Source organism: Oratosquilla oratoria, chromosome 6 (genome assembly GCF_046742065.1).
Source record: "Oratosquilla oratoria isolate Oo_2021 chromosome 6, ASM4674206v1, whole genome shotgun sequence".
Taxonomy (NCBI): domain Eukaryota; kingdom Metazoa; phylum Arthropoda; class Malacostraca; order Stomatopoda; family Squillidae; genus Oratosquilla; species Oratosquilla oratoria.
The window spans coordinates 69909480-69932057 of NC_134782.1; the positions used below are offsets into that span (position 1 = coordinate 69909480).

General features: G+C 36.4%; 1 protein-coding gene and 1 long non-coding RNA gene across 3 annotated transcripts in view; one reads left to right on the forward strand and one right to left on the reverse strand.

Moving 5' to 3' along the window:
* LOC143026585 (uncharacterized) overlaps positions 1–21857 on the forward strand; it is a 239781-nt gene extending 217924 nt beyond the window's left edge. Inside the window, exons 5-8 of one of the 2 annotated variants that reach the window (XM_076187225.1) lie at positions 3082–3150; positions 9538–9663; positions 12997–13057; positions 16539–21857. In XM_076187225.1, coding sequence (XP_076043340.1) covers positions 3082–3150; positions 9538–9663; positions 12997–13023 — 222 coding nt within the window. In that variant the 3' untranslated portion in view covers positions 13024–13057; positions 16539–21857. The remainder of the gene's footprint in view (positions 1–3081; positions 3151–9537; positions 9664–12996; positions 13058–16538) is intronic. The other variant, XM_076187224.1, reaches the window with a different exon arrangement.
* LOC143026588 (uncharacterized) overlaps positions 1–22578 on the reverse strand; it is a 69534-nt gene that overhangs the window by 17756 nt on the left and 29200 nt on the right. The window lies entirely within an intron of this gene.

The following is a 22578-nucleotide window of genomic DNA, read 5'->3' on the forward strand; positions in this document are numbered from 1 at the left end:
ATAATGGTCCATGTTTTTGGGACCCCTGTGATATCTCGTTCACAAAAAACTGTGTGGGAGAAAGTGACTAACTGGCAACCTTCAGCCTTCCACCCATGCAATAACCACATGAAACAGCTGGTTAGTGTATGACTGTCCTTCAGTGGAAGGCTTTCATGTAAAAATGAAATTATTACAAAAAGTGTACTTGTTTAATTTTTATTTCAAAATTGTACTTAAAAAAACATGCCTTGTGTATATATATATATATATATATATATATATATATATATATATATATATATATATATATATATATATATATATATATATATATATATATATGCATCTATATGGAAAATGCATTTCTTCACTTCCTGTAGACATATAGTTTTCTTTGAGTTTTTTCATGACATCTTAACAGTCCTCGTAATCCCAAATCAAGAGGTCTGTCATTGCAGTCCATCTCCATTAGCAACCTGAATACTGTAATCATATCAACTCTTTCTCTTCAGTCTTTCTAATTTGGCAGACCCAGTGCATTTAATTTCTTCTATAGTTAAATAGTTGATCTGCCAGGCTAAGAACCAGTTTGGTTGCTGCCTTTTGTATGCTCATAATCTTCTTTATGTCCTTCACTCAGTAAGGGGACCATGCCACTAACATATACTCTAATCTTGGATGGATCAGGGTTTTTTAATTTTTTTCAGCATCTCTTCATTCATAGTGTGGAAAGCCACTTTAATTTTCTGCAGCAGACCATATGTCTATCCCACAATCCTATTGATATGTCTGTCAAGTGACAGGTTGTCTATTATCAACACTCCCAAATCTTTCTCCTCTTTTGCTGTTGTAATGTGTTCACTTCCCAAGGAATAGTTCAAAGATGGTCTTTTGAAGCTATTGCCTATTTCTATCACTTGGCCATTTTTTTTGGTATTGAAATTCTTTTTCCATTCTTGGCCTCGTATGAATGTAGTATCCAGATCTTTTTACAACAGCCTATAGACTTCCTCACTTTTCACTCTTCTCGTGATTTTTGTATCATCTGCAAATGTTTTGGCATAGCTTGTCATACCGTCCATGTCATTAGTATAGATAAGAAACATGTAAGGGCTCACTCTGAACATGGTGGAATGGCACTGGTTACAGCCCTCCATCCTGACGTATGTATATATGTCCTCATGCACCATCCCTTCAAAAAATCTTTCATTGATTCGAGTAGACGTCCACAACTACACTTGAGTTCTACAGTGTACTCCATTTTCCACATATGACAATTGTGAGGTATTTTATCAAATGCCTTCTCTAGATTGAGGTGTGCATGTGTATTTACCTAGTTGTATTCTACAGGAAGGGGAGCTGTGTTTGTGGTGACCCATCTTCGTAGCTTGCAACATCTAGTTTGTTCTTAAATTCATGTATGGTGTTTGCACACACTGTTGTTTCATCCAATTTATTCCAGACATCCACTGTGTGGAAAGTTTCTCTCTCTTTCCAGACCTCTTATATAACTGTCCTTTTTGAGTTTTTCATGTCCCCTTGTTTTTCTTCTATCCTAATTAAAAGTCTTCTCTATCAAGGACTTCTATGCCTTTCATAATTCTATAAAGTGCCAACAGATCATTGCTTTCTCTTCTTTGTTCCAGGGTTGGTAATTCCAGTTTAGACAATCTTTGCTCATATGTCAGTTTTGAAAGTGTTGGAGCCATCTTTGTTGTTGCTCTTTGGATTATCTCTATTTTCTTTGTATTCTTTTTTGTACTGGGTGTCCATAGTGTTGCTTCATACTCCAGTCTTGGTCTTATTAGTGTGATTAGTATTTTCTTTACCATTTCCTCATCCAAGTAATTAAAAGCCACCTTTGTTGACCTTAACAAATTGTAGGTTTCTCCAACTGTTTATCTGTTTGTCTGGGGACATGCCTTTGGTGATGGTTACTTCTAGGTTCTTTTCAGAATCAACTGTCTTTACTTCCTTTGCACAGATTTTATATTGTCCTGATATTCTTTTTTTTTTTTTTTTTTTTTTACTTTTTCCAAATTCCATTATACTACATTTCTTAATGTTGAAGTCCAATTCCCACGTCTGACTCCATTCCCAGACCTTGTTCAGATCTCTGTAGCAATTCACGATCTTTTTTTGTACTTTCTTTAGTAGTTTTATGTCATCAGCAAAGAAGTTCATGTAACATTTTATACCTTCATCCATGTCATTTACATATATAGCAAACATTATCAGAGCCAGCACTGGTCCCTGTGGGACAACACTAATCACTTCTTTCCAAGTTGAATTCCTATCTCAGAGCACCACTCTCATTTTTCTTCCACGCAAGAAATCCTCCAATTTCAACAGTTTTCCATGTACACCTGTTGTTTAGTGTTTTTTTAACTCAATTTTTTGTGTGGTACTTTATCAAACATCTTTTGCAAGTCCAGGAAAGCACAGTCTGCTCATCTGTCCCTTTCTTGAATAGAAACGGATCATATTTGTGGCATATGACCTTCCCTGTCTAAATCCAAATTGTCTCTGATTTAGTATATTGTTCTCCCCCAGATGTTTTGTCCATCTATTTTTGATAATTTTCTCACAAATTTTGGCTATTGTACTTGTAAGGGAGACTGGTCTATAGTTTGTTGGGTCTTCCATGTTTCCCCCTTTATATATTGGTATGATATTGGCATTTTTCCAATTTTCCTGCATTTTTCCTTCTGTATATTTTGTCTCTTAGTTCATCTATACACTCTTTTAGTATCCAGCTTGCAATTCCATCTGGGCTGTGTGATTTTCTGACATCAAGGGTCATTATTTGGTCCCTTATTTCTTTCTGCATCAGTTATTTCTCTCATGGGGGGGGGGATCTTTCTCCACTTCCTTCATCCCAATTGTGTAGGTTTTCTTTAGTGAAAACAAATTTGAAATGTTTGTTCATAATTTCAGCCATTTCTATATCCTCTGTGTATAACATGTTCCCTTGACATAGTTTTAGTATTTCCTGTATTTTGTGTGTTTTGATTTCTGATTACTGTAAGAAATTTTGCCATATATTGTAGTTTCATTCATTTCTAGCATTTTACCAATTAATTTATTGGTCTTTTTTAGGGCACAGGAGAAACAGTACGAGTAGTTTCTATGGACAAGGACTTCCATGTTGATTGTTATGTCTGTGAGGTGAGTTAAAATTTAATTTACTGAGATTGATATAAGTCCTAATTAGTACTTACTGCTTACTATGGATGCAGCTCTTAGAATTACATACAGAAGTTTAATTTGTATGTACCTAAACCTACAGCTTCAGAAAGTAGGAAATTAACAAAATAGGTACAAAAAATCAAACTAAACACAATGCCATTAACCCCTTTTCAACAAGACCTGGAAGGGTTAATAAAGAAACTGAAATACTCCCATGCAGAAGGTACAGATAGGATCTCTAACATCTGTCTAAAATACCTTGCCTTAGGTATAGTAAAAGACTGGACTGATACTTTTAACCACTTACAGGAGATAATTGATGATTTCCCATGTTTGTGGTTGGAGAGGGTGAGCACATTATGTCTGGGGATGTGGCTTGTTCTTGTTTTGTCACTCCCTAGACTGTCTGGCTGAGCAATCCTGTCTCCCTGAGAAACACTGTGGCTGGAATGGAGTTTTCCCACATATGCCATGTAGAGTGTATATTGTGTTGTTGGCATGCATGATTATATATAATACAGTCTTCCATAATGTGTTGTATAGTGTGGGCTGAAGTGTTTTACCCTGGACAGTTATCTGTCATGTGGTCATCCAGCCTCTTCTGGTAACTCAGAAAGACGGGATAGTGACCACATTGCAGTCTGGCCAGGTGGACTCTATCATCTCAGGGGAGAAAGAATTCAGGGGGATATCAGGGGATCTGGCATGCTGCAGTGTGTTGTCTTTCAGTTTGTTGATGGAGCAGTGAGTGATATCCTTTTGGAGGCTGGTGTCTGGTGGTTGTGGAGGAAAAGACGAGAGTATGTGTGTGTGGTATAGGAACTTGGATATTGTTTTGATGTTTCTTGGTGTTTGTGGTTGTTCTGCCATATAGTGTAGTGGATGGGATGTGTTTGTGGAGGCTCCAGCAAGTATTTGTGTGTGTATCATGTCAAGGTGATCCTTGACTTTGAGAGCTCATTTCATTGTGTAAATGGTCTGTTTTATTTGTACAGCCTGTAATTGTCTTTAGAGCTTTGTTCTGTGTAGTCCATATGGTGTTGTGGTGTCTCTTAGATTAGGGGCCCATGCAGGGCTTCTATAATCCATCACTGAGTATATATATTATTTGTATACTTTATTGGTCATTTCTTTATTTTGTCTGAATGTTGTACCTGCAAGTGATTGAAATGCATTGAGTGTAGGTGTGCATTTTGTCATTATGTTTGTGATGTGTTTGAATGACATGGATGTATTGAATGTTAAGCCAAGATTCTTGTGTGTGTGCATGCATATGGGATGAGAGTGTTGTTGATAAAGAGGCGTGGTATGTATGTGTACTGCTGTCCAGTTAGTGAGAAGTGTGGCTGTGGGTTTGGTTGGGGCTATTTTGTGTCTGGTGAACCAGGTGTTGAGTGTATTGAGGTATGGCTGTAGTATTTCTGCAGCTCTGTGTTACAGTTTGTGCATGTAATTTTTACGTTGTAAGCATAAGAATGCATTTGTATTTCTGGAGTGTGGGGTGTGAGTATATTGTGCATGTAAAGATTAGAGAGTGTGGGGGATAGGACTGAGACCAGAGGTACTCCATTCCTAAAGTTTCTGGTGTGCTAAGAATGGCCATTATATGACTCATAGGCTTTTCTGCCTATCAAATAATTGGCCAGCCATCTTTTGGTATTATTGTGCATGTCTGTGTTCTTTATTTTGTATGTGAGATTGTGTCTGGGGGTGGCATCAAAAGCTTTACCAATGTCTATTGGTACAAGAAGTGTTCTCTGTGAAGGTGTATCTGAATTGATTGAATGATTGCTTGTTGATTGTACGTGGAAAGTTGTCCAGAAAGATGTTTACTGGAATTCAACATGTTTCAGTTAGAGAGTTGTCCTAGTATTTTGTTTCCTCTGGTCTGCCATTTGTGTATGAAGCCAGGTTGGGGGTATGTACCTCTGGTCTGCCATTTGTGTATGAAGCCAGGTTGGGGGTATGTATTTGCATTACCTGACAATATGCAGTTATGAAAGAAGGCTCTTTAGTAGAGTTATAGACATAGAGAGGGACATGAGAAATATGAACAATTTGTGGAGGCAAAAAACTGACGATCTATGTAAGAAGAACAAAGACCTAAACAAAGAAGTGATTTAAAAGAAGTAAACACAGAAATAAAAGAAGAGTTAAGTGCACCAAAAAAAGAAATCCCCTAGTTAAAAAGTGAAAATGAGAAGTTGAAAAAAAAATTACAACGCAAATGACGAGGCCATAAGGAAAGAGGTGGATGAATGAATAAAAGCAATGGCTGTGGAAGCAGGAAAAAATGCAAGAGAAAGCTGAAGATGCTGTCATTAAGGTAATTAAGGAAAAAGAAAACTTAGTAAGAGATACATTAGACAAAAAATAAAGTGTGTAGTAATATATAGTCTAAAGGAAAAACATAACCCAAATTGGTTCTTGAGAGAGAGATAAATAGGACAAAGAATTGGCAATTTTTTTTCTAAAAGTAGTACAAGATAAAGAACAAGAATTAGAAAATGAAATAGAGGAAGTGCAGAGTATTGGTAAATATGCAGAAGGAAAAGGAAAAAGTCAACCACTAAAGATTAAATTAAGGTCACAAATGGCAGCAGAAATCTTAGCAAGAACAAGAAAATTAGCAAGTAACGAACACTATAGAAATATATGGATAAAAAGAGACATGAATGATGAGGAAAGAGAAAAAATTAAGACAATAAAAGAAGCTAAAGAAAAAATGAGAAAAGAATGAACACTGAGACAGCACAGTCTTATTGGAGAGTGTTAGATATGAGACTGAAAAAATGGTATATTTAAGAAAGAAAAGAAAAAGAAAGAAAAAAAAATTAGAGAATGAGATGGAGGGAACAGAAAATTAAGATTGACTTGTACCAACATAGATGGATTAATCTCAGGATTTAACAAACTAAGTGATTACTTGTCAGAAGCAAAACCAGATGTAATGGGAATTGTGGAGACAAAATTAAGGGGTCCACTAGTACCAAACAGTGTTGGTCATAGATCACTGGCTTAGAAATAGGAGAAACAAGGTGGAGTCATGTTCCTGGTGAAGAAAAACTTAAATTGACAAAAGTTACATATGGAGAGAACAGGGTAGAGATGATCTCAAGAGTTGAAGATAGCGACATGAAAACAAGGTCTTGGAGAGATGAAAATTAATCCAAATTGCTAGAAGATACAAAATCTTCATTAAATGAGATGCTGAAGGATGGAAATAAAGCGGTACTTATGGGAGGCCTTAATTGCTCAACATGTCTATAGAACATACAATGGGTAAATGAAACAACTAGGTTTAGAAATAATGAAGAACCATCAAGACTAGATTTATTATTTACGTCAGAACCTGAAATAGTAGACAAAATTGAATACAAGACACCAATTGTGAAGAATGACCACATACTACTTGAGTTGGAATTAAAGGAGGAAATATATATAAAGGGAAATGAGAAATGCAGTAAGGGAAGACTGATGTATAGTAAAATGGACTTTGAGAAACTTAGGAAATTTTTTCTAATAGTGAACTGGGAAAAAATTCTACCAGGAAGAAACAGATGTGGAAGAAAAATGGATGATTCGTATGAAAATCTACAAAGGAGTGAATAAATATGTCCCAAAGCAAAAAGGGGAAAAGGTGTATATTAAGTGCTGATGAAAGGTGCAGTGAAGTGAAAGACAAAAACCTAGAAAATTGTAAATATATATTAATCTAAGGATCAAATATATAGAAATATGCAGGGAAGAAAAAAGATAGTGAAAAAGACATAATAAAAAAAAATGTAAGGATCAGCCAAAACTATTCTATAGATATGTAAATGGTAAATTAAAAGATAAATAGGAAATAGTGAAACTATGCCAAGGGAATATGGAATACACTGAAGATACAGAAATAGCAGAAGTCATGAGCAAACACTTCTTTGTCTGTTTTCAGTAGAGAAAAAATGCAACATCAGAATGAAAGGAGAGAAATGAAACAACCCCCTCTCTCTATAAGGGAAATAAGAGTAACATGGAAAGATATAATGGATCAAATAATGAACCTTGATGTCGGGAAATCACATGGCCTGGATGGAATAGCAAATTGAATATCAAAAGAATGTAAAGAACTAACAGACAAAATATATAACATAATAAATTGCTCACTCAAAGAAGGAAAAATACCAAAAGACTGGAAAAATGCTGATATTGTACCAATTTATAAAGGAGGAAATAAGGAAGATCCAACAAATTACAGACCAGTTTCCTTCACAAGCATGGTAGCTAAAATTTGTGAAAAATTTATTAAAAAAATGAAATAAAATAAAAATAAATAAATAAAACATCTGCAGGAGAACAAGATCCTAAATCTGAGACAATTCAGACAGGGAAGATCATGTACCACAAATTTGATTTGTTTTTATTCAAGACTAGACATATTACAAGAAAGGGACAGATTGGCTGATTGTGTGTTCCTAGATCTACTAAAAGCTTTTGATAAAATCCCACACAAAAAGCTATTAACCTCTTCACTCTGGGGCGTCATAATAATCGCATTATAAAAAATAAAGTCAGAGATAAGAGTTCTACTTGGGAGGTTATTAGTGGAGTTCCACAAGGATCAGTATTGGCTCCAGTAATGTTTGCTATGTGAATGATATAGACGAGGGTGTGGAATGTTACATGTTTGCAGATGATACAAAATTGTTAATGTGAGTAATGAAACTGACTGATTCACTACAGGGAGATCTGAACACGGTCTGGGAATGGAGTCAGAAGTGGGAATTTGACTTCAACATAAATGTAGCATAATGGAATTTGGAAAAAGCAAAATAATGATATCAGGACAATATAAAATTGATGAAAAAGAAGTAACAAAAGTGGGATCTGAAAAAGACCTGAGAGTGATTATCACAAAAGATATATCCCCTGACAAACACATAAACAAAATTGTTGACAAAACCTATAACTTGCTAAGATCAATAAAGGTGGTTTTTACTTGGATGAAGAAATGGTAAAGAAGATATTAATCACCCTGATAAGGCCTAAATTGGAGTATGCAGCAACACTATGGTCATTCAGTACTAAAAAGAATATAATGAAAATTGAGAGAATCCAGAGAGCAACTTTGAAGATGGCCTCAATACTATAAAAAATATCATATGAAGAAAGATTGTCAAAACTAGAACTACCAATTCTGGAACAAAGAGAAAGAGGTGACTTGTTGACCATCTACAGAATTATGAAAGGTGTAGAAGCCCTTGATAGAGATTACTTACTAAATTGGGATGAGAGAAACACAAGAGGACATGGAAAGAAACTCAAAAAGGACAGTTATAGAAGATACATGAAAAAAACAGCTTTCCCCACAGAATGGTGGATGTATGGAACATACTAGACGAAACAATAGTGTGTGCAAAAACAATACAAGAATTTTAGGGCAAATTAGATATAGTGAGATAGATGGGACACCATGAGTGTAGCTCCCCTTCAAATAAGATACAATTAGGTAAAATACCTATTGCATTCCCACACACTCCAGTCCCATTCACCACCTCACCCTCCTTTTCTTGGTGGCTCCTGGATGACAGGTCATCCCTGCATCTCGTCCTATGCCTTGGGTCAAAAGCAATGCAGAAAGATACAGCACATCCACAGCAAGGCTGCTTCATATAATCAGCACCCCCCCCCCATCTCCATCCCACATGCAGAAAAATAGAAAAGGGGGAGAAATCTCTTCAAATTGCATCAAAATATCGTTCACACTTCATTCACACATAGATGGAAGTAGGAGAAAATAAGGACAATTTAAATCTTATGTTGAGTCCTTAACTGTAATGATTTTTATCCCTTCCATTGATCACAGTTTCCTGTGATGTCCCTGACTTTGTTTGAATGACTTTCTCATTGCCTCCTATAACATGTAGCATACCACTTTAGATGTATGGAGAAACAAGCTAAGATTAAATTGTAATTTCCTTTGTAGTGTGGTATGTTAGTGTACCGGGTGGCTACAAGAAATGAAAGTCAAATGGTGGGAAATACACTGTAATCTCTGATACCACTGACAACTAATGCGTGTGAATACAAAGAGAGCTGGCTCCAAACTGACGCCAAGCTGCCAATTTGGTGCGAACAGACATGCATCGCATTTGCGATATCCAATATAATTACAATATACACAATGATTACACATAATTACAATAAATAATAAAACAAACAACAAAACATATGACAATTTTATAAAGAGGGGGAAACATATTCCCCAAATAAGCAACACACCAGTACAATGTACAATAATATTGGTATGATATACAATCATACCACGCTAACACATTAGAAGTGTTAATAGATTAATTATTTGCATTATTGGGTTCTTTCCAGAGTTGTGGTGTTCAGTTGACAGATGAACCAGAGCAGCGATGCTACCCCCTGGAGGGCCACCTGTTATGTCGAAGCTGTCATCTTCATCGTCTTCATACACTTGGACGTGCCACGCATGACATGAAAGTTAGTGAACCTAATTTCGTAAACTTAATTATTTAGTTTATTTAAACATGCATAATTTTTGCCTGTATGAGTGATGAGTCAGGAAAATGGAGGAAAAATAAGGAAAGATGAAGTGAAGGCAGCTGTTAAGATGATGAGAGCAGATAATGCACCTGGGTTGGATGGGTGTCATGCAGAATGTCTAAAAAAAGGAGGTACAGTGATGGGGAACTGGCTGGTGAAGTTATTTGATTTTTATTTAAGAGAGGATAGAGTGCCCGTATAGGTCCATTTTAGAAAGGAAAATGGGACAAGTGTGAGTGTAGTAGTTTCAAAGGGATCAGTTTAAGTGTAGTTGGGAAGGCTTATGGGAGGGATTTGATTGAAAGGATAAGGAGAGGAACAGAGGGAGTAATTGGTGATGAACGGTAGTCAGACAATTAGCCGACAGACAATTGACCGACGGACAGTTAGCCGACAGACAATTCGCCGACAGGACAATTGGTCGATAAGACAATTGACCGACAGACAATTGGCCGACAGGGCAATTGATCGATCATACGTACATTAAATTTATTTATAAAAAAAAAAGAAAAACATCCAAATGAAAGGAAAAAAATTCAAAGCTAAAAACATAATATTCATGGTTACTATACTATACTAAACTACTTATTTTTAAAATCATTATACTAAACTACTTATTGTTATGATTGTTATTCTAAACCAAATATTGCTGATATCGTTATGCTAAACAACTACTTTTGAAATCGTTATGCTAAACCACTTATTTTCAAATGCTTTGTCAGACCAAACTTTCATCTTGCTTTTACTAAGTTTATTTTTCCAAGCCCTTCAGTATCAGTCATGGAGTTCATCTTAAAAAGGATATAAAAAAAGGTTAATACATAAACGCTTTATTAAAATAAATTAAAACTTACATAAAAAGACTTTATAAGTACAAAAGATTTATAAAAAAAAGAATTAAAATATCAAAATAAAAGGGAACAAATTAAAAGATAAAAACATAATATTCATCTCAAAATTTTAGAAAAACGATTTAATTGATAAGATTGTGTGCACAAGCTCTTAAAAATTGCAAACCATCTTTGACGGCATAGTTGAGTACAAGTTTTTTCAGTCTTTCCTTAACACGAATGTATTTTTTGTTTTCCTTTGAAATATCAGCTCCTGAAAATTCCTGTTCTATTAGAATTTCTGTGCTTGATTGCTCAATCCTGAGCTTTTGAATTGATTTTGATAAGTTAGGGTGATGGACATTTACTCTTCTACTGAAGGCGTGATGCCACCCTTCCAGCGAGTTGTTGGTTTTCGGCAGATCGTCCAGCACTCTGTAGTGACACGACCATAACAAAATGTCGAATAAAGGTCGTCTACGTCTACCACGCTGCACGATTCCTAACCATGTACACTTAAAATAAGACAAGAAATCTTCCAAAATTTCATCAGTTTGTGCATCTAAAGAATTAATAAATTGTTCAAACAAAAAAGGCACATCATCAGGTGGTACGAAAGCTAGTGCTTGCAGCTGTTTTACAATAAATGCATTTTCTCGGTCGTTGTACCACGATTGTAAACCCATAGTCTGAATCTTGTGCCACAAACACTGTCCAAAGTGAAAAAAACAGCCATAAATAGAAACGTGAGGAAAATTGCGTTTAATGGAGTTTATAGCTGCTTTTTCAAAGTCTACTGTAATTGAGGTCATATTTACATTTCTTCCTTCTTTAATGAAGTTAAATATTAAATCATAATCCGCTTCAGATTTACTGTTTGTCACGCAATAAAGTAGCGGCACTGTTTTATTTTCAGTAATTAGCGCATGGATCGAGTATAGCTGCTTACCCAAAGGTGCAGAGTCAAAAGTCCCGTCGCAGAACCACTCACTTTCCTTGGATAAGATTTCCAGATTTTTCAAAGTTCCGAAAATAGAAACCTCTTCATTTTCAAAGAGTAAAAAATTATCACCTCTCGGAGTCTTATATAGCTCATCTTCTTTAAGACCGGGTCTCTTCCGTTGCACTGTACGTTTGAGAGAGTCCTTTTTTGGTAAAGCTCCAGCAATGGTCACAGGGATATCTGAAGTTGCACTATCAATAATAGAGCTCGGCATTTCCTCAGATCGGGCCGCAATAAGCTTTATTTCTTCTTTAACTTTTAAAGCTCGATTTTCAATAGGAGTTGGTGGATGGGAGTGTTCAGAAGGAGTTCTGCTAATTACTTTGTCGATCGTAGTCAATCTTGCATTGCAGTTATTACGATTAGCACATCTCCAATCCGTTTTTGATTCTCTGGTTTTATCAATAATGTAGGCGTATCCCTCAAAAAGAATTTTTTTGCCTCCCCGTTCCGTTTTGATGAACTCCATGACTGATACTGAAGGGTTTGGAAAAATAAACTTAGTAAAAACAAGATTAAAGTTTGTTCTGGAAAAGCATTTGAAAATAAGTGGTTTAGCATAACGATTTCAAAAGTAGTTGTTTAGCATAACGATATCAGCAATAATTGGTTTAGAATAACAATCTTAACAATAAGTAGTTTAGTATAATTATTTTAAAAATAAGTAGTTTAGTATAGTATAGTAACCATGAATATTATGTTTTTAGCTTTGATTTTTTTTTCCTTTCCTGTCGACCAATTGTCTGTCGGTCAATTGTCTTATCGACCAATTGTCCTGTCGGCGAATTGTCTGTCGGCTAACTGTCTGTCGGTCAATTGTCTGTCGGCTAATTGTCCGCACACGGTGATGAACAGTGTGGGTTTAGGACAGGTAAGGGTTGTGTGAATCAGATTTTTGTGGTAAGACAAATATGTGAGAAAGCTTTAGGAAAAGGTAAGGATGTTTTAGGGGCTTTTATGGATTTGGAAAAGGCTTGTGGCAGTGTGGAAGGCACTGTGGGAGATATTGCAGATGTATGGGATAGGAGGAAATTGTTAAAAGCAGTCCAGAGTTTTTACAAAAGTAGTAGAACTTGTGTCAGAATCAGAAATGGAGAAAGTGCTTTGACTTGGTCACTTCCCTTATAAGGGGGAAAAGTAATTTTGGTATATTTGTCTATGTATTTTTTACTTGCTATCTGAGAATGTCACTACTAGGTTGAGAGGTCAGGAGTAGAGGTGGGTTGAGGCTGTGATGATGATGATGCGGTTTAACATCATGAACTCCCACTGTCAAGGGGGCTAGAACAGTGCTAACTTTAACAAGGGAATACTGTATTCAGAAAGTCCTTCACAAGTGGGCATTGTCTTGACCCACTCTGAGAGTGCAAGCTCATGTTGTTCAACCAAATATTATTTTAATATTTTTATTAATATAATTTAATTTAATTTTTTCAGGATGTGGGAGCAACATACATCGAATAAGTCCAGGAGCATTGTATATTGAAGAGGTGGAGAAGTATATATTTAAATATGATTATATATATATATATGTTATATATATATATATATATATATATATATATATATATATATATATATATATATATATATATATATATAATGTTTTTGGAGCTACATTGTTAGTCAAGTAGTGAATGAGACTATATAGTTTACCGATTGAGTCAGATCATTTGACAGATAATGTCACCGAGTTTTTCACCCACCTCTTTGTTCTTCTCCACATCTGCCCTGATGATGTTTAATCCAAAGCTTAGTGGTACAATATGCCTCACAGCTTGGTTTGTTTGTAAGGTCAGTATCAGGTTGTGCTGAAAGTGATAAACAATTTAGAATTTGCCTGTCATTGTTTCGTAAGTTGAGGTTTAGGCTACTGCTTTTGCAGTCATCATGTATAGGTCCATTTACAAAGCCAAAAGAAGTTATGTAACTTCAAGAGCAGAAACTTGATGAAGGCAGAATATTTATTTTTCGTAGATATTAAGGAAATCTGTGGTTCATGGAAATTGTGAGTGAAATATTAAATGCTGTGCTGTTAGGTTTGAGGAAAGTAATAAATGAGGAGAAAAAGAGCCTTGTGAAATTGTAAGAACAGGAATGTATTTATTTTTATGTTTTTAAAATATTTTCTTTTATTTTAACTTTTTATTTTATTTTTTATTTTATTTTTATTATTATTGTTATTATTTTCTGTTATCTCTGTTCCTATTTGCTCAAGCCTTTGGATAAGTGCTTGATGCATCATGAATTACTATTGATAGATATAAATATTACTATGATTTTTATTGGTAGAAATGTAGGTTAATGTAAGTAGCAACTGGAGAGAACTTGTTTGAATGATAATAATTGTTGCCTCAATTTTCACTGACTGGTATCCCCCTAATCCCACTGTGGCAGGCAGTGGTCCTTTGGCCCTCCCATAGATAACTCGAGAAAGATACTTTAGGTTGTTTCTCTAAATTGTATTAGTGTGGAACAGTTTCAATGTTACTGGCTTACAGTAGTAGGAGGGGAGCAGTCACCCAGGTATCAGCCCTCCTTTTGTTAAAAGTTGGAGAAAATTAGTTGAGACCAAATGTCACCCTTTAGTTTGCACCTTCAGATAGAGGTGATTGTGTTGTTAGGTTTTGAACATGGGTGGCAAGGTAATGATGATGTCGGACCATCACGAAAAGGTGCCTATTGTTGGTCCCAACCTGTATGAAGAGGTTTCTCTCTCTCTTTCTCTTCCTCTCAATCTCACACACTCTCTCTTCCCCCCCTTCCTCCCTCTCAATCCTTCACTTTCCTCTCCCTCACAACCTCTCACACTCTCTCTTCCTCTCAATCTCTCACACTTTCCCTCTCAATCCCTCACACTCACTCACTCTCTCTCTCCCTCCTCTCAATCCCTCACACTCACTTTCTCTCTCCCTCCTCCCAATCCCCCACACTCTCTCTCTTAATCCCTCCCACATGTGCACTATCTGTCTCAAAATCCCCCACACTCTCTCTCAGTCCCTCACATATTTGCACTCTCTCTCTCTCTATCTTTAAATCCCTCACATTCTCACTCTCTCTCTCCACTCCCTCTCAATCTCTCTCACAGTCTCCTCTTTCTCTCTCTCTCTCATTAACACCATTATTTATAGTTGATGGCCAAGCAGGTAATTGTATAGAAGTCTGGAGGCAAGAAACTGGAAAGGTTTTATGTTTTACCAATATAGTTGTGACACCAGCAAGGGCAGAAGGTCATAACCATAAGCCCTAATGAAGGTCTAACTGTGTGGGTAATATCAGAAAGTTGAAAGAAAATAATGATGATGATGATATGGTTTAATATCACAAACTCTCCATTATTGGGAGGCTAGGACGGTGCCCTTCATGGAGGACTTTGTAGCATGGAATTTAATGAATCATGCCCTTGGTTCAACTTCACCAGTGGCAGGGTTCAAACTGCCACCCCCTTGACCTTCATTGCAAGTAACAATGCCAGTGAGCTTCCAAAGAAAATAACAGTGATCATAAAAATTATAATAATGATAATGCCATCAGAACTAAAAGAATGGGGGAAGATGGGACTATTTTCCTTGCTAAACTAAAAGGCAAGGAAAAATCTTCCTTACATCTGCTTTTGGCAGCTTCCTTTACAAGAATTCCCCATGGATCAGTGATGGGTACCTATAAGTGACAGTCCTGCAAGATGGACAGCAAAACGACCTATTTTCAAAAACCTATCAAGCCACTCCCCACCATCAGGAGGTGTAGCCCTGAGGGGCAGACACTTAGTCTTCAGACTGGGTCCAAGATATTCCTATTAATTTCAACTATATTTATTACACTTTTCACACATGGGGAGCTGACAACTGGGAACTGCTCACCTCTTCTTACCGCTTTTAGCCAGTGATAGAAACTGTCCCACACTGATACAACACAGTCCAAAGTTTCTTCCCAGAGAGATCTTTGAGAGGTTCTGAGGACTATTTCTCTCTCTCTCTCTCTCTCACCAACACTGGATACATAACTACACTCTAGTGCTTCCACAAGGTTATTCAGTATCCTCAGGTCACCTCTGTACAGCGGTTTTGGATATACCATACTCTGTCATGCCATCCTTTACCTCCTATTTCATCAGTCTTTATTATGTCAGGAAGTGTTCCAGTTTTTCTGTAGTGCCTTGTTTGGGTCATGGGTGATGATAACCTTGGAAATTTGGACAACGAAAGATTGTAACCAAAATTGTATCTGTTCAAACAAAATAGCAAAAGCGAGAAATTCCTATTATGCCACCAACATAAGTTGTAAATCAAAGTTAAATAGAATGGGAACTATTTGAAAATAAAATCCAGGAAACTGGAGTGTGGTGTTGTACAATGAAATTGGAAAAAAAAAAATTAAGTTGGTTAAAGAAAAGAGAACTTTCCAGGAAAATGTACCTATAGAATGATGAAGCAAACTGAAAACAACTCAAGAAAAAAAAAGGATGAAGTTGAATAGAAAGGTAAGGATGAAGAAATATGAGAGGCAAAGGAGGGCATGGAAGAAAGGTCTTTCAAGCTTTTTTATATGGAGGTTGAAAGCGAGTATTAAGCTCTCAAAGAGGAGAAAGTCAGTCATCTCAGCACTTTGGGGAAGGGTTGTAAGGTTTCACCATCCCCATCAAACTTGTGGGTCAAAGGCAGTGTAGCAAAGCACACCTTTTCCTTTTCAATTGGGCGCAACAGCTGGACCTGGATTTTCCCCACTGCTTCACCATATTCAGTTATTACCTTGAGTTTTTCTGAAATACCATGGCCCAATCCAGCCAGTTGCAGTCCTGGGCCCTCCAGTAGTTCTTTCTGGGAGGAAACAAATTTCTGTCTGTGATGTAGCAGTATATCTACCTAATTGTAAATTACAGGGATGGAGCTATGCTCATTGGATCCCATCTATGCTTTAAATTCATGTTGTCTGACCGGAGTGTTTCTTCTTTTAATTAAATATGAAATTTTTTTCTTCAGGTTTCACTGACTGGAAAACCCCAGCCTTACAGTAGGTTCCAGTGGTCCTTGGGTCCTTCCATAAATATCTCTGAGAAGAAACATTGGACCATTGTATGTGTTGTAATAATGTGGGACCGTTTGTTTCATATTGGTTGAAACTAGGAGTAGTCACTGGTTGTCAGCTCTCCATAGTGGAAAGGAAGAAGAAATACAGCCAAAGATGAGATGTAGGACCCAATCTAAAGATAGTGATACCATCTTGGCACCTCCAGCTAGAGGTGAGGGGTTAATGGGTTTCAAAAATGATTAGTAAGATGTTTCTATCTGCTGCCCATCTTGTAGGACCACCACAAACAAGTACTTGTCATTAGGTCTTCTTTTAATTTGTTCCACAAAACCCATCTGCACACAAAAATTTTCTAGATGTCCTTTATACATTCTGTCTTAAGTTTCTCACTGTCCACTTGATAATCTTTAATCCCATAATAATAGATTCTCTGTTAGGCTGTTTCTGTGTCCCTGGATCATAGGAGAACTTTAGTAGTTTCTGGTTTATAACTGGTTTATAACATTTGTAGAAATTAATAAAAGAGGTCTTGGACATGGTTCAGAGTACAACTGTTGGCTCTTGAGGGCTGTATGTCTTGAGTAGAAGTAAAATTGTTGAATGGCCTACAAGAATTTGCTTGCTGGAAAATTATTCTCTCATTTCTATATATATATATATACACACACACATATAGAATCAGAAACAAAGAAGTCAAAAAAAGTAAATTCAAAAAGGGACCCGGGAGTAATCATCTCAAGTGACTTGATACCTGATAAACATGTCAATAAATTATTTGGAGAGCCTTTTAACTTATTAAGATCAATGAAAGTGGCCTTCGACTACTTAGATGAGGAGATGGTTAAAAAATAGTGGTTACACTGATAAGACCTTAACTAGAATATGCTGCAACACTGTGGGCACCTAGCACAAAAAAGAACATAAGAAAATTAGAAAGAATCCAAAGAGCAGCGACAAAAATGGCACCTACACCGACAGATCTGACATACAAACAAATATTGAAGAAATTACATCTGTCAACAATGGAACAGAGAAGAGAAAGAGGTGATTTGTTGACTACAGAATTAGGAAAGGGATGGAAATTCTCGATAGAGACGACTTATTAAAGTGGGACAGAAGAGAAACAAGACATGAAAAGAAACTAAAGAAGGACAGTTACAGAAGAGACCTGAAAAAGAATAGCTTCCCACATAGAGTGATTGATGTCTGGAACAAACTAAACGGAGAAACAGTGAGTGCCAAAACTATACACAATTTTAAGAATAAACTGGATGCGGAGAGATACGAAAACGGGTCACTACGAGCATAGCTTTCGTCCCGTAAAATACAACTAGGTAAATACACACACACACTGTCTAAAGGATATGAAGAAAATAAACATGTCCATACAGATGTATTAATACTTACAGAAGCATAAGTGATCCAGCCCAAGCTAGAAAAATACATTAATTCAGATATGTCTATATACCCTTTATAAATGAGGTAGTATCATAATTGGAATATTGACAAAGTTGGGACTGTAAATGAATTTGAAACTAATGTGATGAATTGGAAAGTAAAAGATGGACCCTGTGAGTGTTGCTCCTTTACTATATGGTCTTTATACTATAGTTAAGTACATACACACACACTCGTCTCATATATGTCTCCTGATTTTTTTTTTAGCCACAATTGACCTCATATTGAACCATACTGATTCCCCTCACCCAAGAAGTTTGGCTTGAATTTTGTCATTTTAAATTTTGCAAAAGTTTTGGAGAGCTTACCTCTGTCATTACTTGTGATTACATTCTATATGTATATGCAGAAACTTGAAATCTTCCTGATCCATAAAGAAATTCTTAAATTAGTTTTTTCATCAGGGTTTTTTTTTTTTTTTTTTTTTTTTTTTTTTTTTTTTTTTTTTTTTTTTTGACAATTTTGTCAATAGATTTTCATAAGTACCAATGGCAGGTACCTGCTAGTTGTGATTCTACAAAATGAACAACAGAGAAACATCTTCGAGCTGCCCATTTTTAAAGTTTTGAGGTGGAGTCCTAAGGAGCTGCCATTAATTTTTCAAACTGGGCCCCAAGATCATTGTCTCAAATTAAATGTATTACTTTCACCATATAATATAAAGAGAGCTGACACCTAATGATTGCTTCCCTCCTACTACTTTCAGTTGGTGATATAGAAACTGTTTCACATGTTGGTGATATAGAAACTGTTTCACACACTACAGTGCAGACAATTACCCAAAGTCTTTTTCTAGAGATCTATGGGAGGACCACTGTGGGGCTGCAGGATTACAGTTTGTGAAACTGAAGGCAGTTATAATTATTAGCTTCAGTGAACAAATCTTAACACCATGGCCATTTCCCTCTGCAGCAATGGTGAATAACAGTGTACATTGCCAGTACAGTTGTCTACAAAAATAACCCCTAAAACAGTTAGGAAAGATTGTTTCTAAGTTCTAGTAATATTCATGAGTTATTACAATTTACTACACAGGGCAATACACACAGTATGCCACCCATACCAAGGACATTACTGGTGCTAAGATTGACTCTTGTGGGAATCCACAAAGGAAGTAAACTTATTAGTGGAGTCCAATAGTGGTCAGTATGAGCACCAGCCATGCTCTTGGTACATGTTAATGACATGATAGATAATTTGACCAGTTATGCTTACTTATTCACTGATGAGGAACTTGAGGATTATAAGTTGCTACAAGAAGATCTGGACAGGGTACATCAGCGGAGCTGGGAGTGGGAAATCAATTTCAACGAGAAGAAATGCATGATACTGGAAATGGGTACAAGTAAGAATAGGCCATCACTGCTCTATAGAATGAGCAATGAATTAATCACAAATGCAAAGGAAGAGGGAGACTTGTGAGTGAGAATAGTAGAAAATGTGTCACCAGAAAGGCACCTCTTTAGGATCACTGATGGAAATTTATGATTTATGAAGAACATAGTCTTTAATGTTTCTGCATGAGGAGATGTAGTGGGGGGATCGCCGATTAAATGAAGCAGCCTTGCTGTGGATGTACTGTGTCTTGCTGCATTGCTTTTGACCCAGTGTGATGGGTGAGATGCAGGGATGACCCATCATCCATTAGGAGCCAAGATGAGAGGGTGGGAGTGAAATTATGCCATTTGATTTTGGCTACCTTCCTGGTAAGGGGGAAAAAGCCCTTGGTATATGTAAGAACATAAAGAGTAGCATTCCATTACATGAACAAACATGATGAAAAATATTATCCAAAACCTGTTTTGTCCTAGACTGGAATATGCTGGAGTGGTGTGGTCACCACCCAGAAAGAAAGACATAAACACAGTTAAGAAAATTTGGATAGCAGAAATTGAAATTATTCCAGATCTTGCATATAAAAGACTGAATATTCTGAGGCTGCCAACATCAGAGAAAAAAAGAAAATAATAATGACAGTTGTATAATAGCAGTGTATAGTGCCACGAAAAGAGTGGACTTTATATAGAGGGCCTGTTAGTGAGGGGAGGATCCAAGAGCATGATATGAAATTAAGACTAGATATTTGATGGGCATAAAAGACCCCCCCCCCCCTACAGAATTCTTAATTTGTGGAATAGTTTGGATGAAGAAATAGTAAATTCAAATAGTATGGGAGAATTTAAGGACAATTGACTAATAAAAACAGGATCCTATGTGCACAGCTTATTCAATAAACTGTAACTAGGTAAATGCATTTTTGCGAAGTAAGTTGCATATCACAAAAAGCAGCATCCATTGTTAGCTGTATACTAAACATTACCTGCAACTACACTCGATGAGAACACCCCATGAGAATTCTTCACTTTGTGTTTGTGTAGAGTGAAATTAGTCCTCAATGAAAGGAGATTTGCAACCAAGAGTGTTGATTCATATTTGTAGAATAATATCACCAGAGATCAGTAGGTAGGTATTTCTTTTCTTGTCATTGAGAAGCTTCTTGCCTTTGCCTTTATATCTTTCACCAAGTACCAACAAAGCTGCAAACTTGACCAATTACTTCTATAATTGTGCTATTTTCATTAATGTAATCCTCTAAGCCAAGGCTGCAGAATGTTTTGATTGCGTTGATGCTGTATTGATGAACATTATATAGAGATGTTGGTAAGACTATGGTTATAGAGAAATACAGAATATACTTAGTGCAGATTTAAGCACAGCATTTATACCAATCATCATAACCAGTTTGCATGAGATTCTACCTCCTTGCAGTCAACATTCCAATCACTAATTTTGGCATAAGGCAGGTGAACCATGGGCTTTGATAGACAATCACAGATGAATGGAAATGAATGGAATTAAGATGAATCTGGAGAAACCAGAATCGATATATGCTACTATATATTTTTGTTTGATTAAATAGGATGAATGTAGGTAACACTGCTGTACTGAAACAGGAGTTGTGGTTTTGATGTGAAAGACTGGCCACAGCTTGTCTAGCACCATTTGCATTTCTGAATTCTTTCCTCTATCTGATGTCGAGTACTACCATTGAGTGACTGTTGCATGAAGTTATTATTGTGTCAAGTTTGGGACAGCATGACTGGGGAAAAACAGCTCCTATTTTACTTATTTTTACTATTTTACTCCTGGATTGCATTTGGAATACTCAAGTTGTAAGGAAATGATGGTAGTCTCCGAATTTAATGTTTTTCTGTTTCCATGTGGGCTTCTATGTTGATACTCTTAGTGCTGCAAAGCATTCGAACATCACTTGCCCACTAATTCTTGATCTTTGCACTTGCACTTTTCAATTTTTTTTTTCCAGAATATTATTATCATTATTATTTATATGCACACACATGCCTCAGTCCCTAAATTACCAAGTTGTGATTCCTTTGGGGATGTAGTTGTGCACACTGTAACCAAGGTTGCTATTGTCAACAGTTTTAGTGAATTTCTAGGTTGATAGTTTTTCTTTGTCATATCTTCATGTAAAGTGTATATATATATATATATATATATATATATATATATATATATATATATATATATATATATATATATATATATATAATATACACATATATATATAGTATGTATGTTTGAAAGCATTTCTATGCCATTCCTGTCTTTGTACCTTTATATATCATTTGTAATTGATGTGTGAATATCAAGAAAGCAAGCATGATGGGGAATTATAAGTTCTCTGACCTTGGTCATTACTTAAAAAGTGATGGTGAACTTTGTACATCCTTCATTGTAATGAATAAATCATAGCTACTTTCCTTATGGAATTATGTAGCAGACTTGAGTATTTGTTTTTCATTCCCTCTATTAATTGAGTTTCCTAGTCACATGCATTCATGATAAAATTATCTCTCTCTGAGATCAACTGGTGGTGGTGGCCCTGCAGAAAGGACATCAGAGAATCAGTTCCCTGCCACCCATGTTCGGAACCAGTCGACATCCTCACCACCATCAGCCCCCAAGATACATCTATTAATTTCTTCTGACCCCAGCAGTGGGCAGGAGACAGGGATGACCCTTCATCTACAAGGTGCTAAGGTGAGAGGAAGACAATGGGTGGTGGATTGGAATGGGTGATTTCCTTGGCTGGCAACCTCCTAGGGGGAAGAGGCCCTCTGAATATAGATAGATTATTTCTTCACCCTTTTCACATAGAGATGAGATGACAACTAGTGCCTACACTAATACAACATGGACAACAATCCAGAATTTCTTCTCAGAAAGACATGTGGAAGGGCATGATGACCATTGCCAGCCACTGTACCCTGCAGATAGTCAATGACACTCAAGGTTGTTGCTATTAGTCTTTCTGAAGAATTAGGCTTCCCTCATCTGTAGATGGCTAATGCCTCACCAACTTGTGGTGGGCCCCTGTGATCAATTTCCACCAGGGTGGTCAATGCTAGGTGAAGTAGTGACAAACTGACTATGAGTATATTCTGTCGCCATTATAGCTTATTCTTACTATCCAACAATAACTTAATTATTTTTTCAAACTTAGTCCAC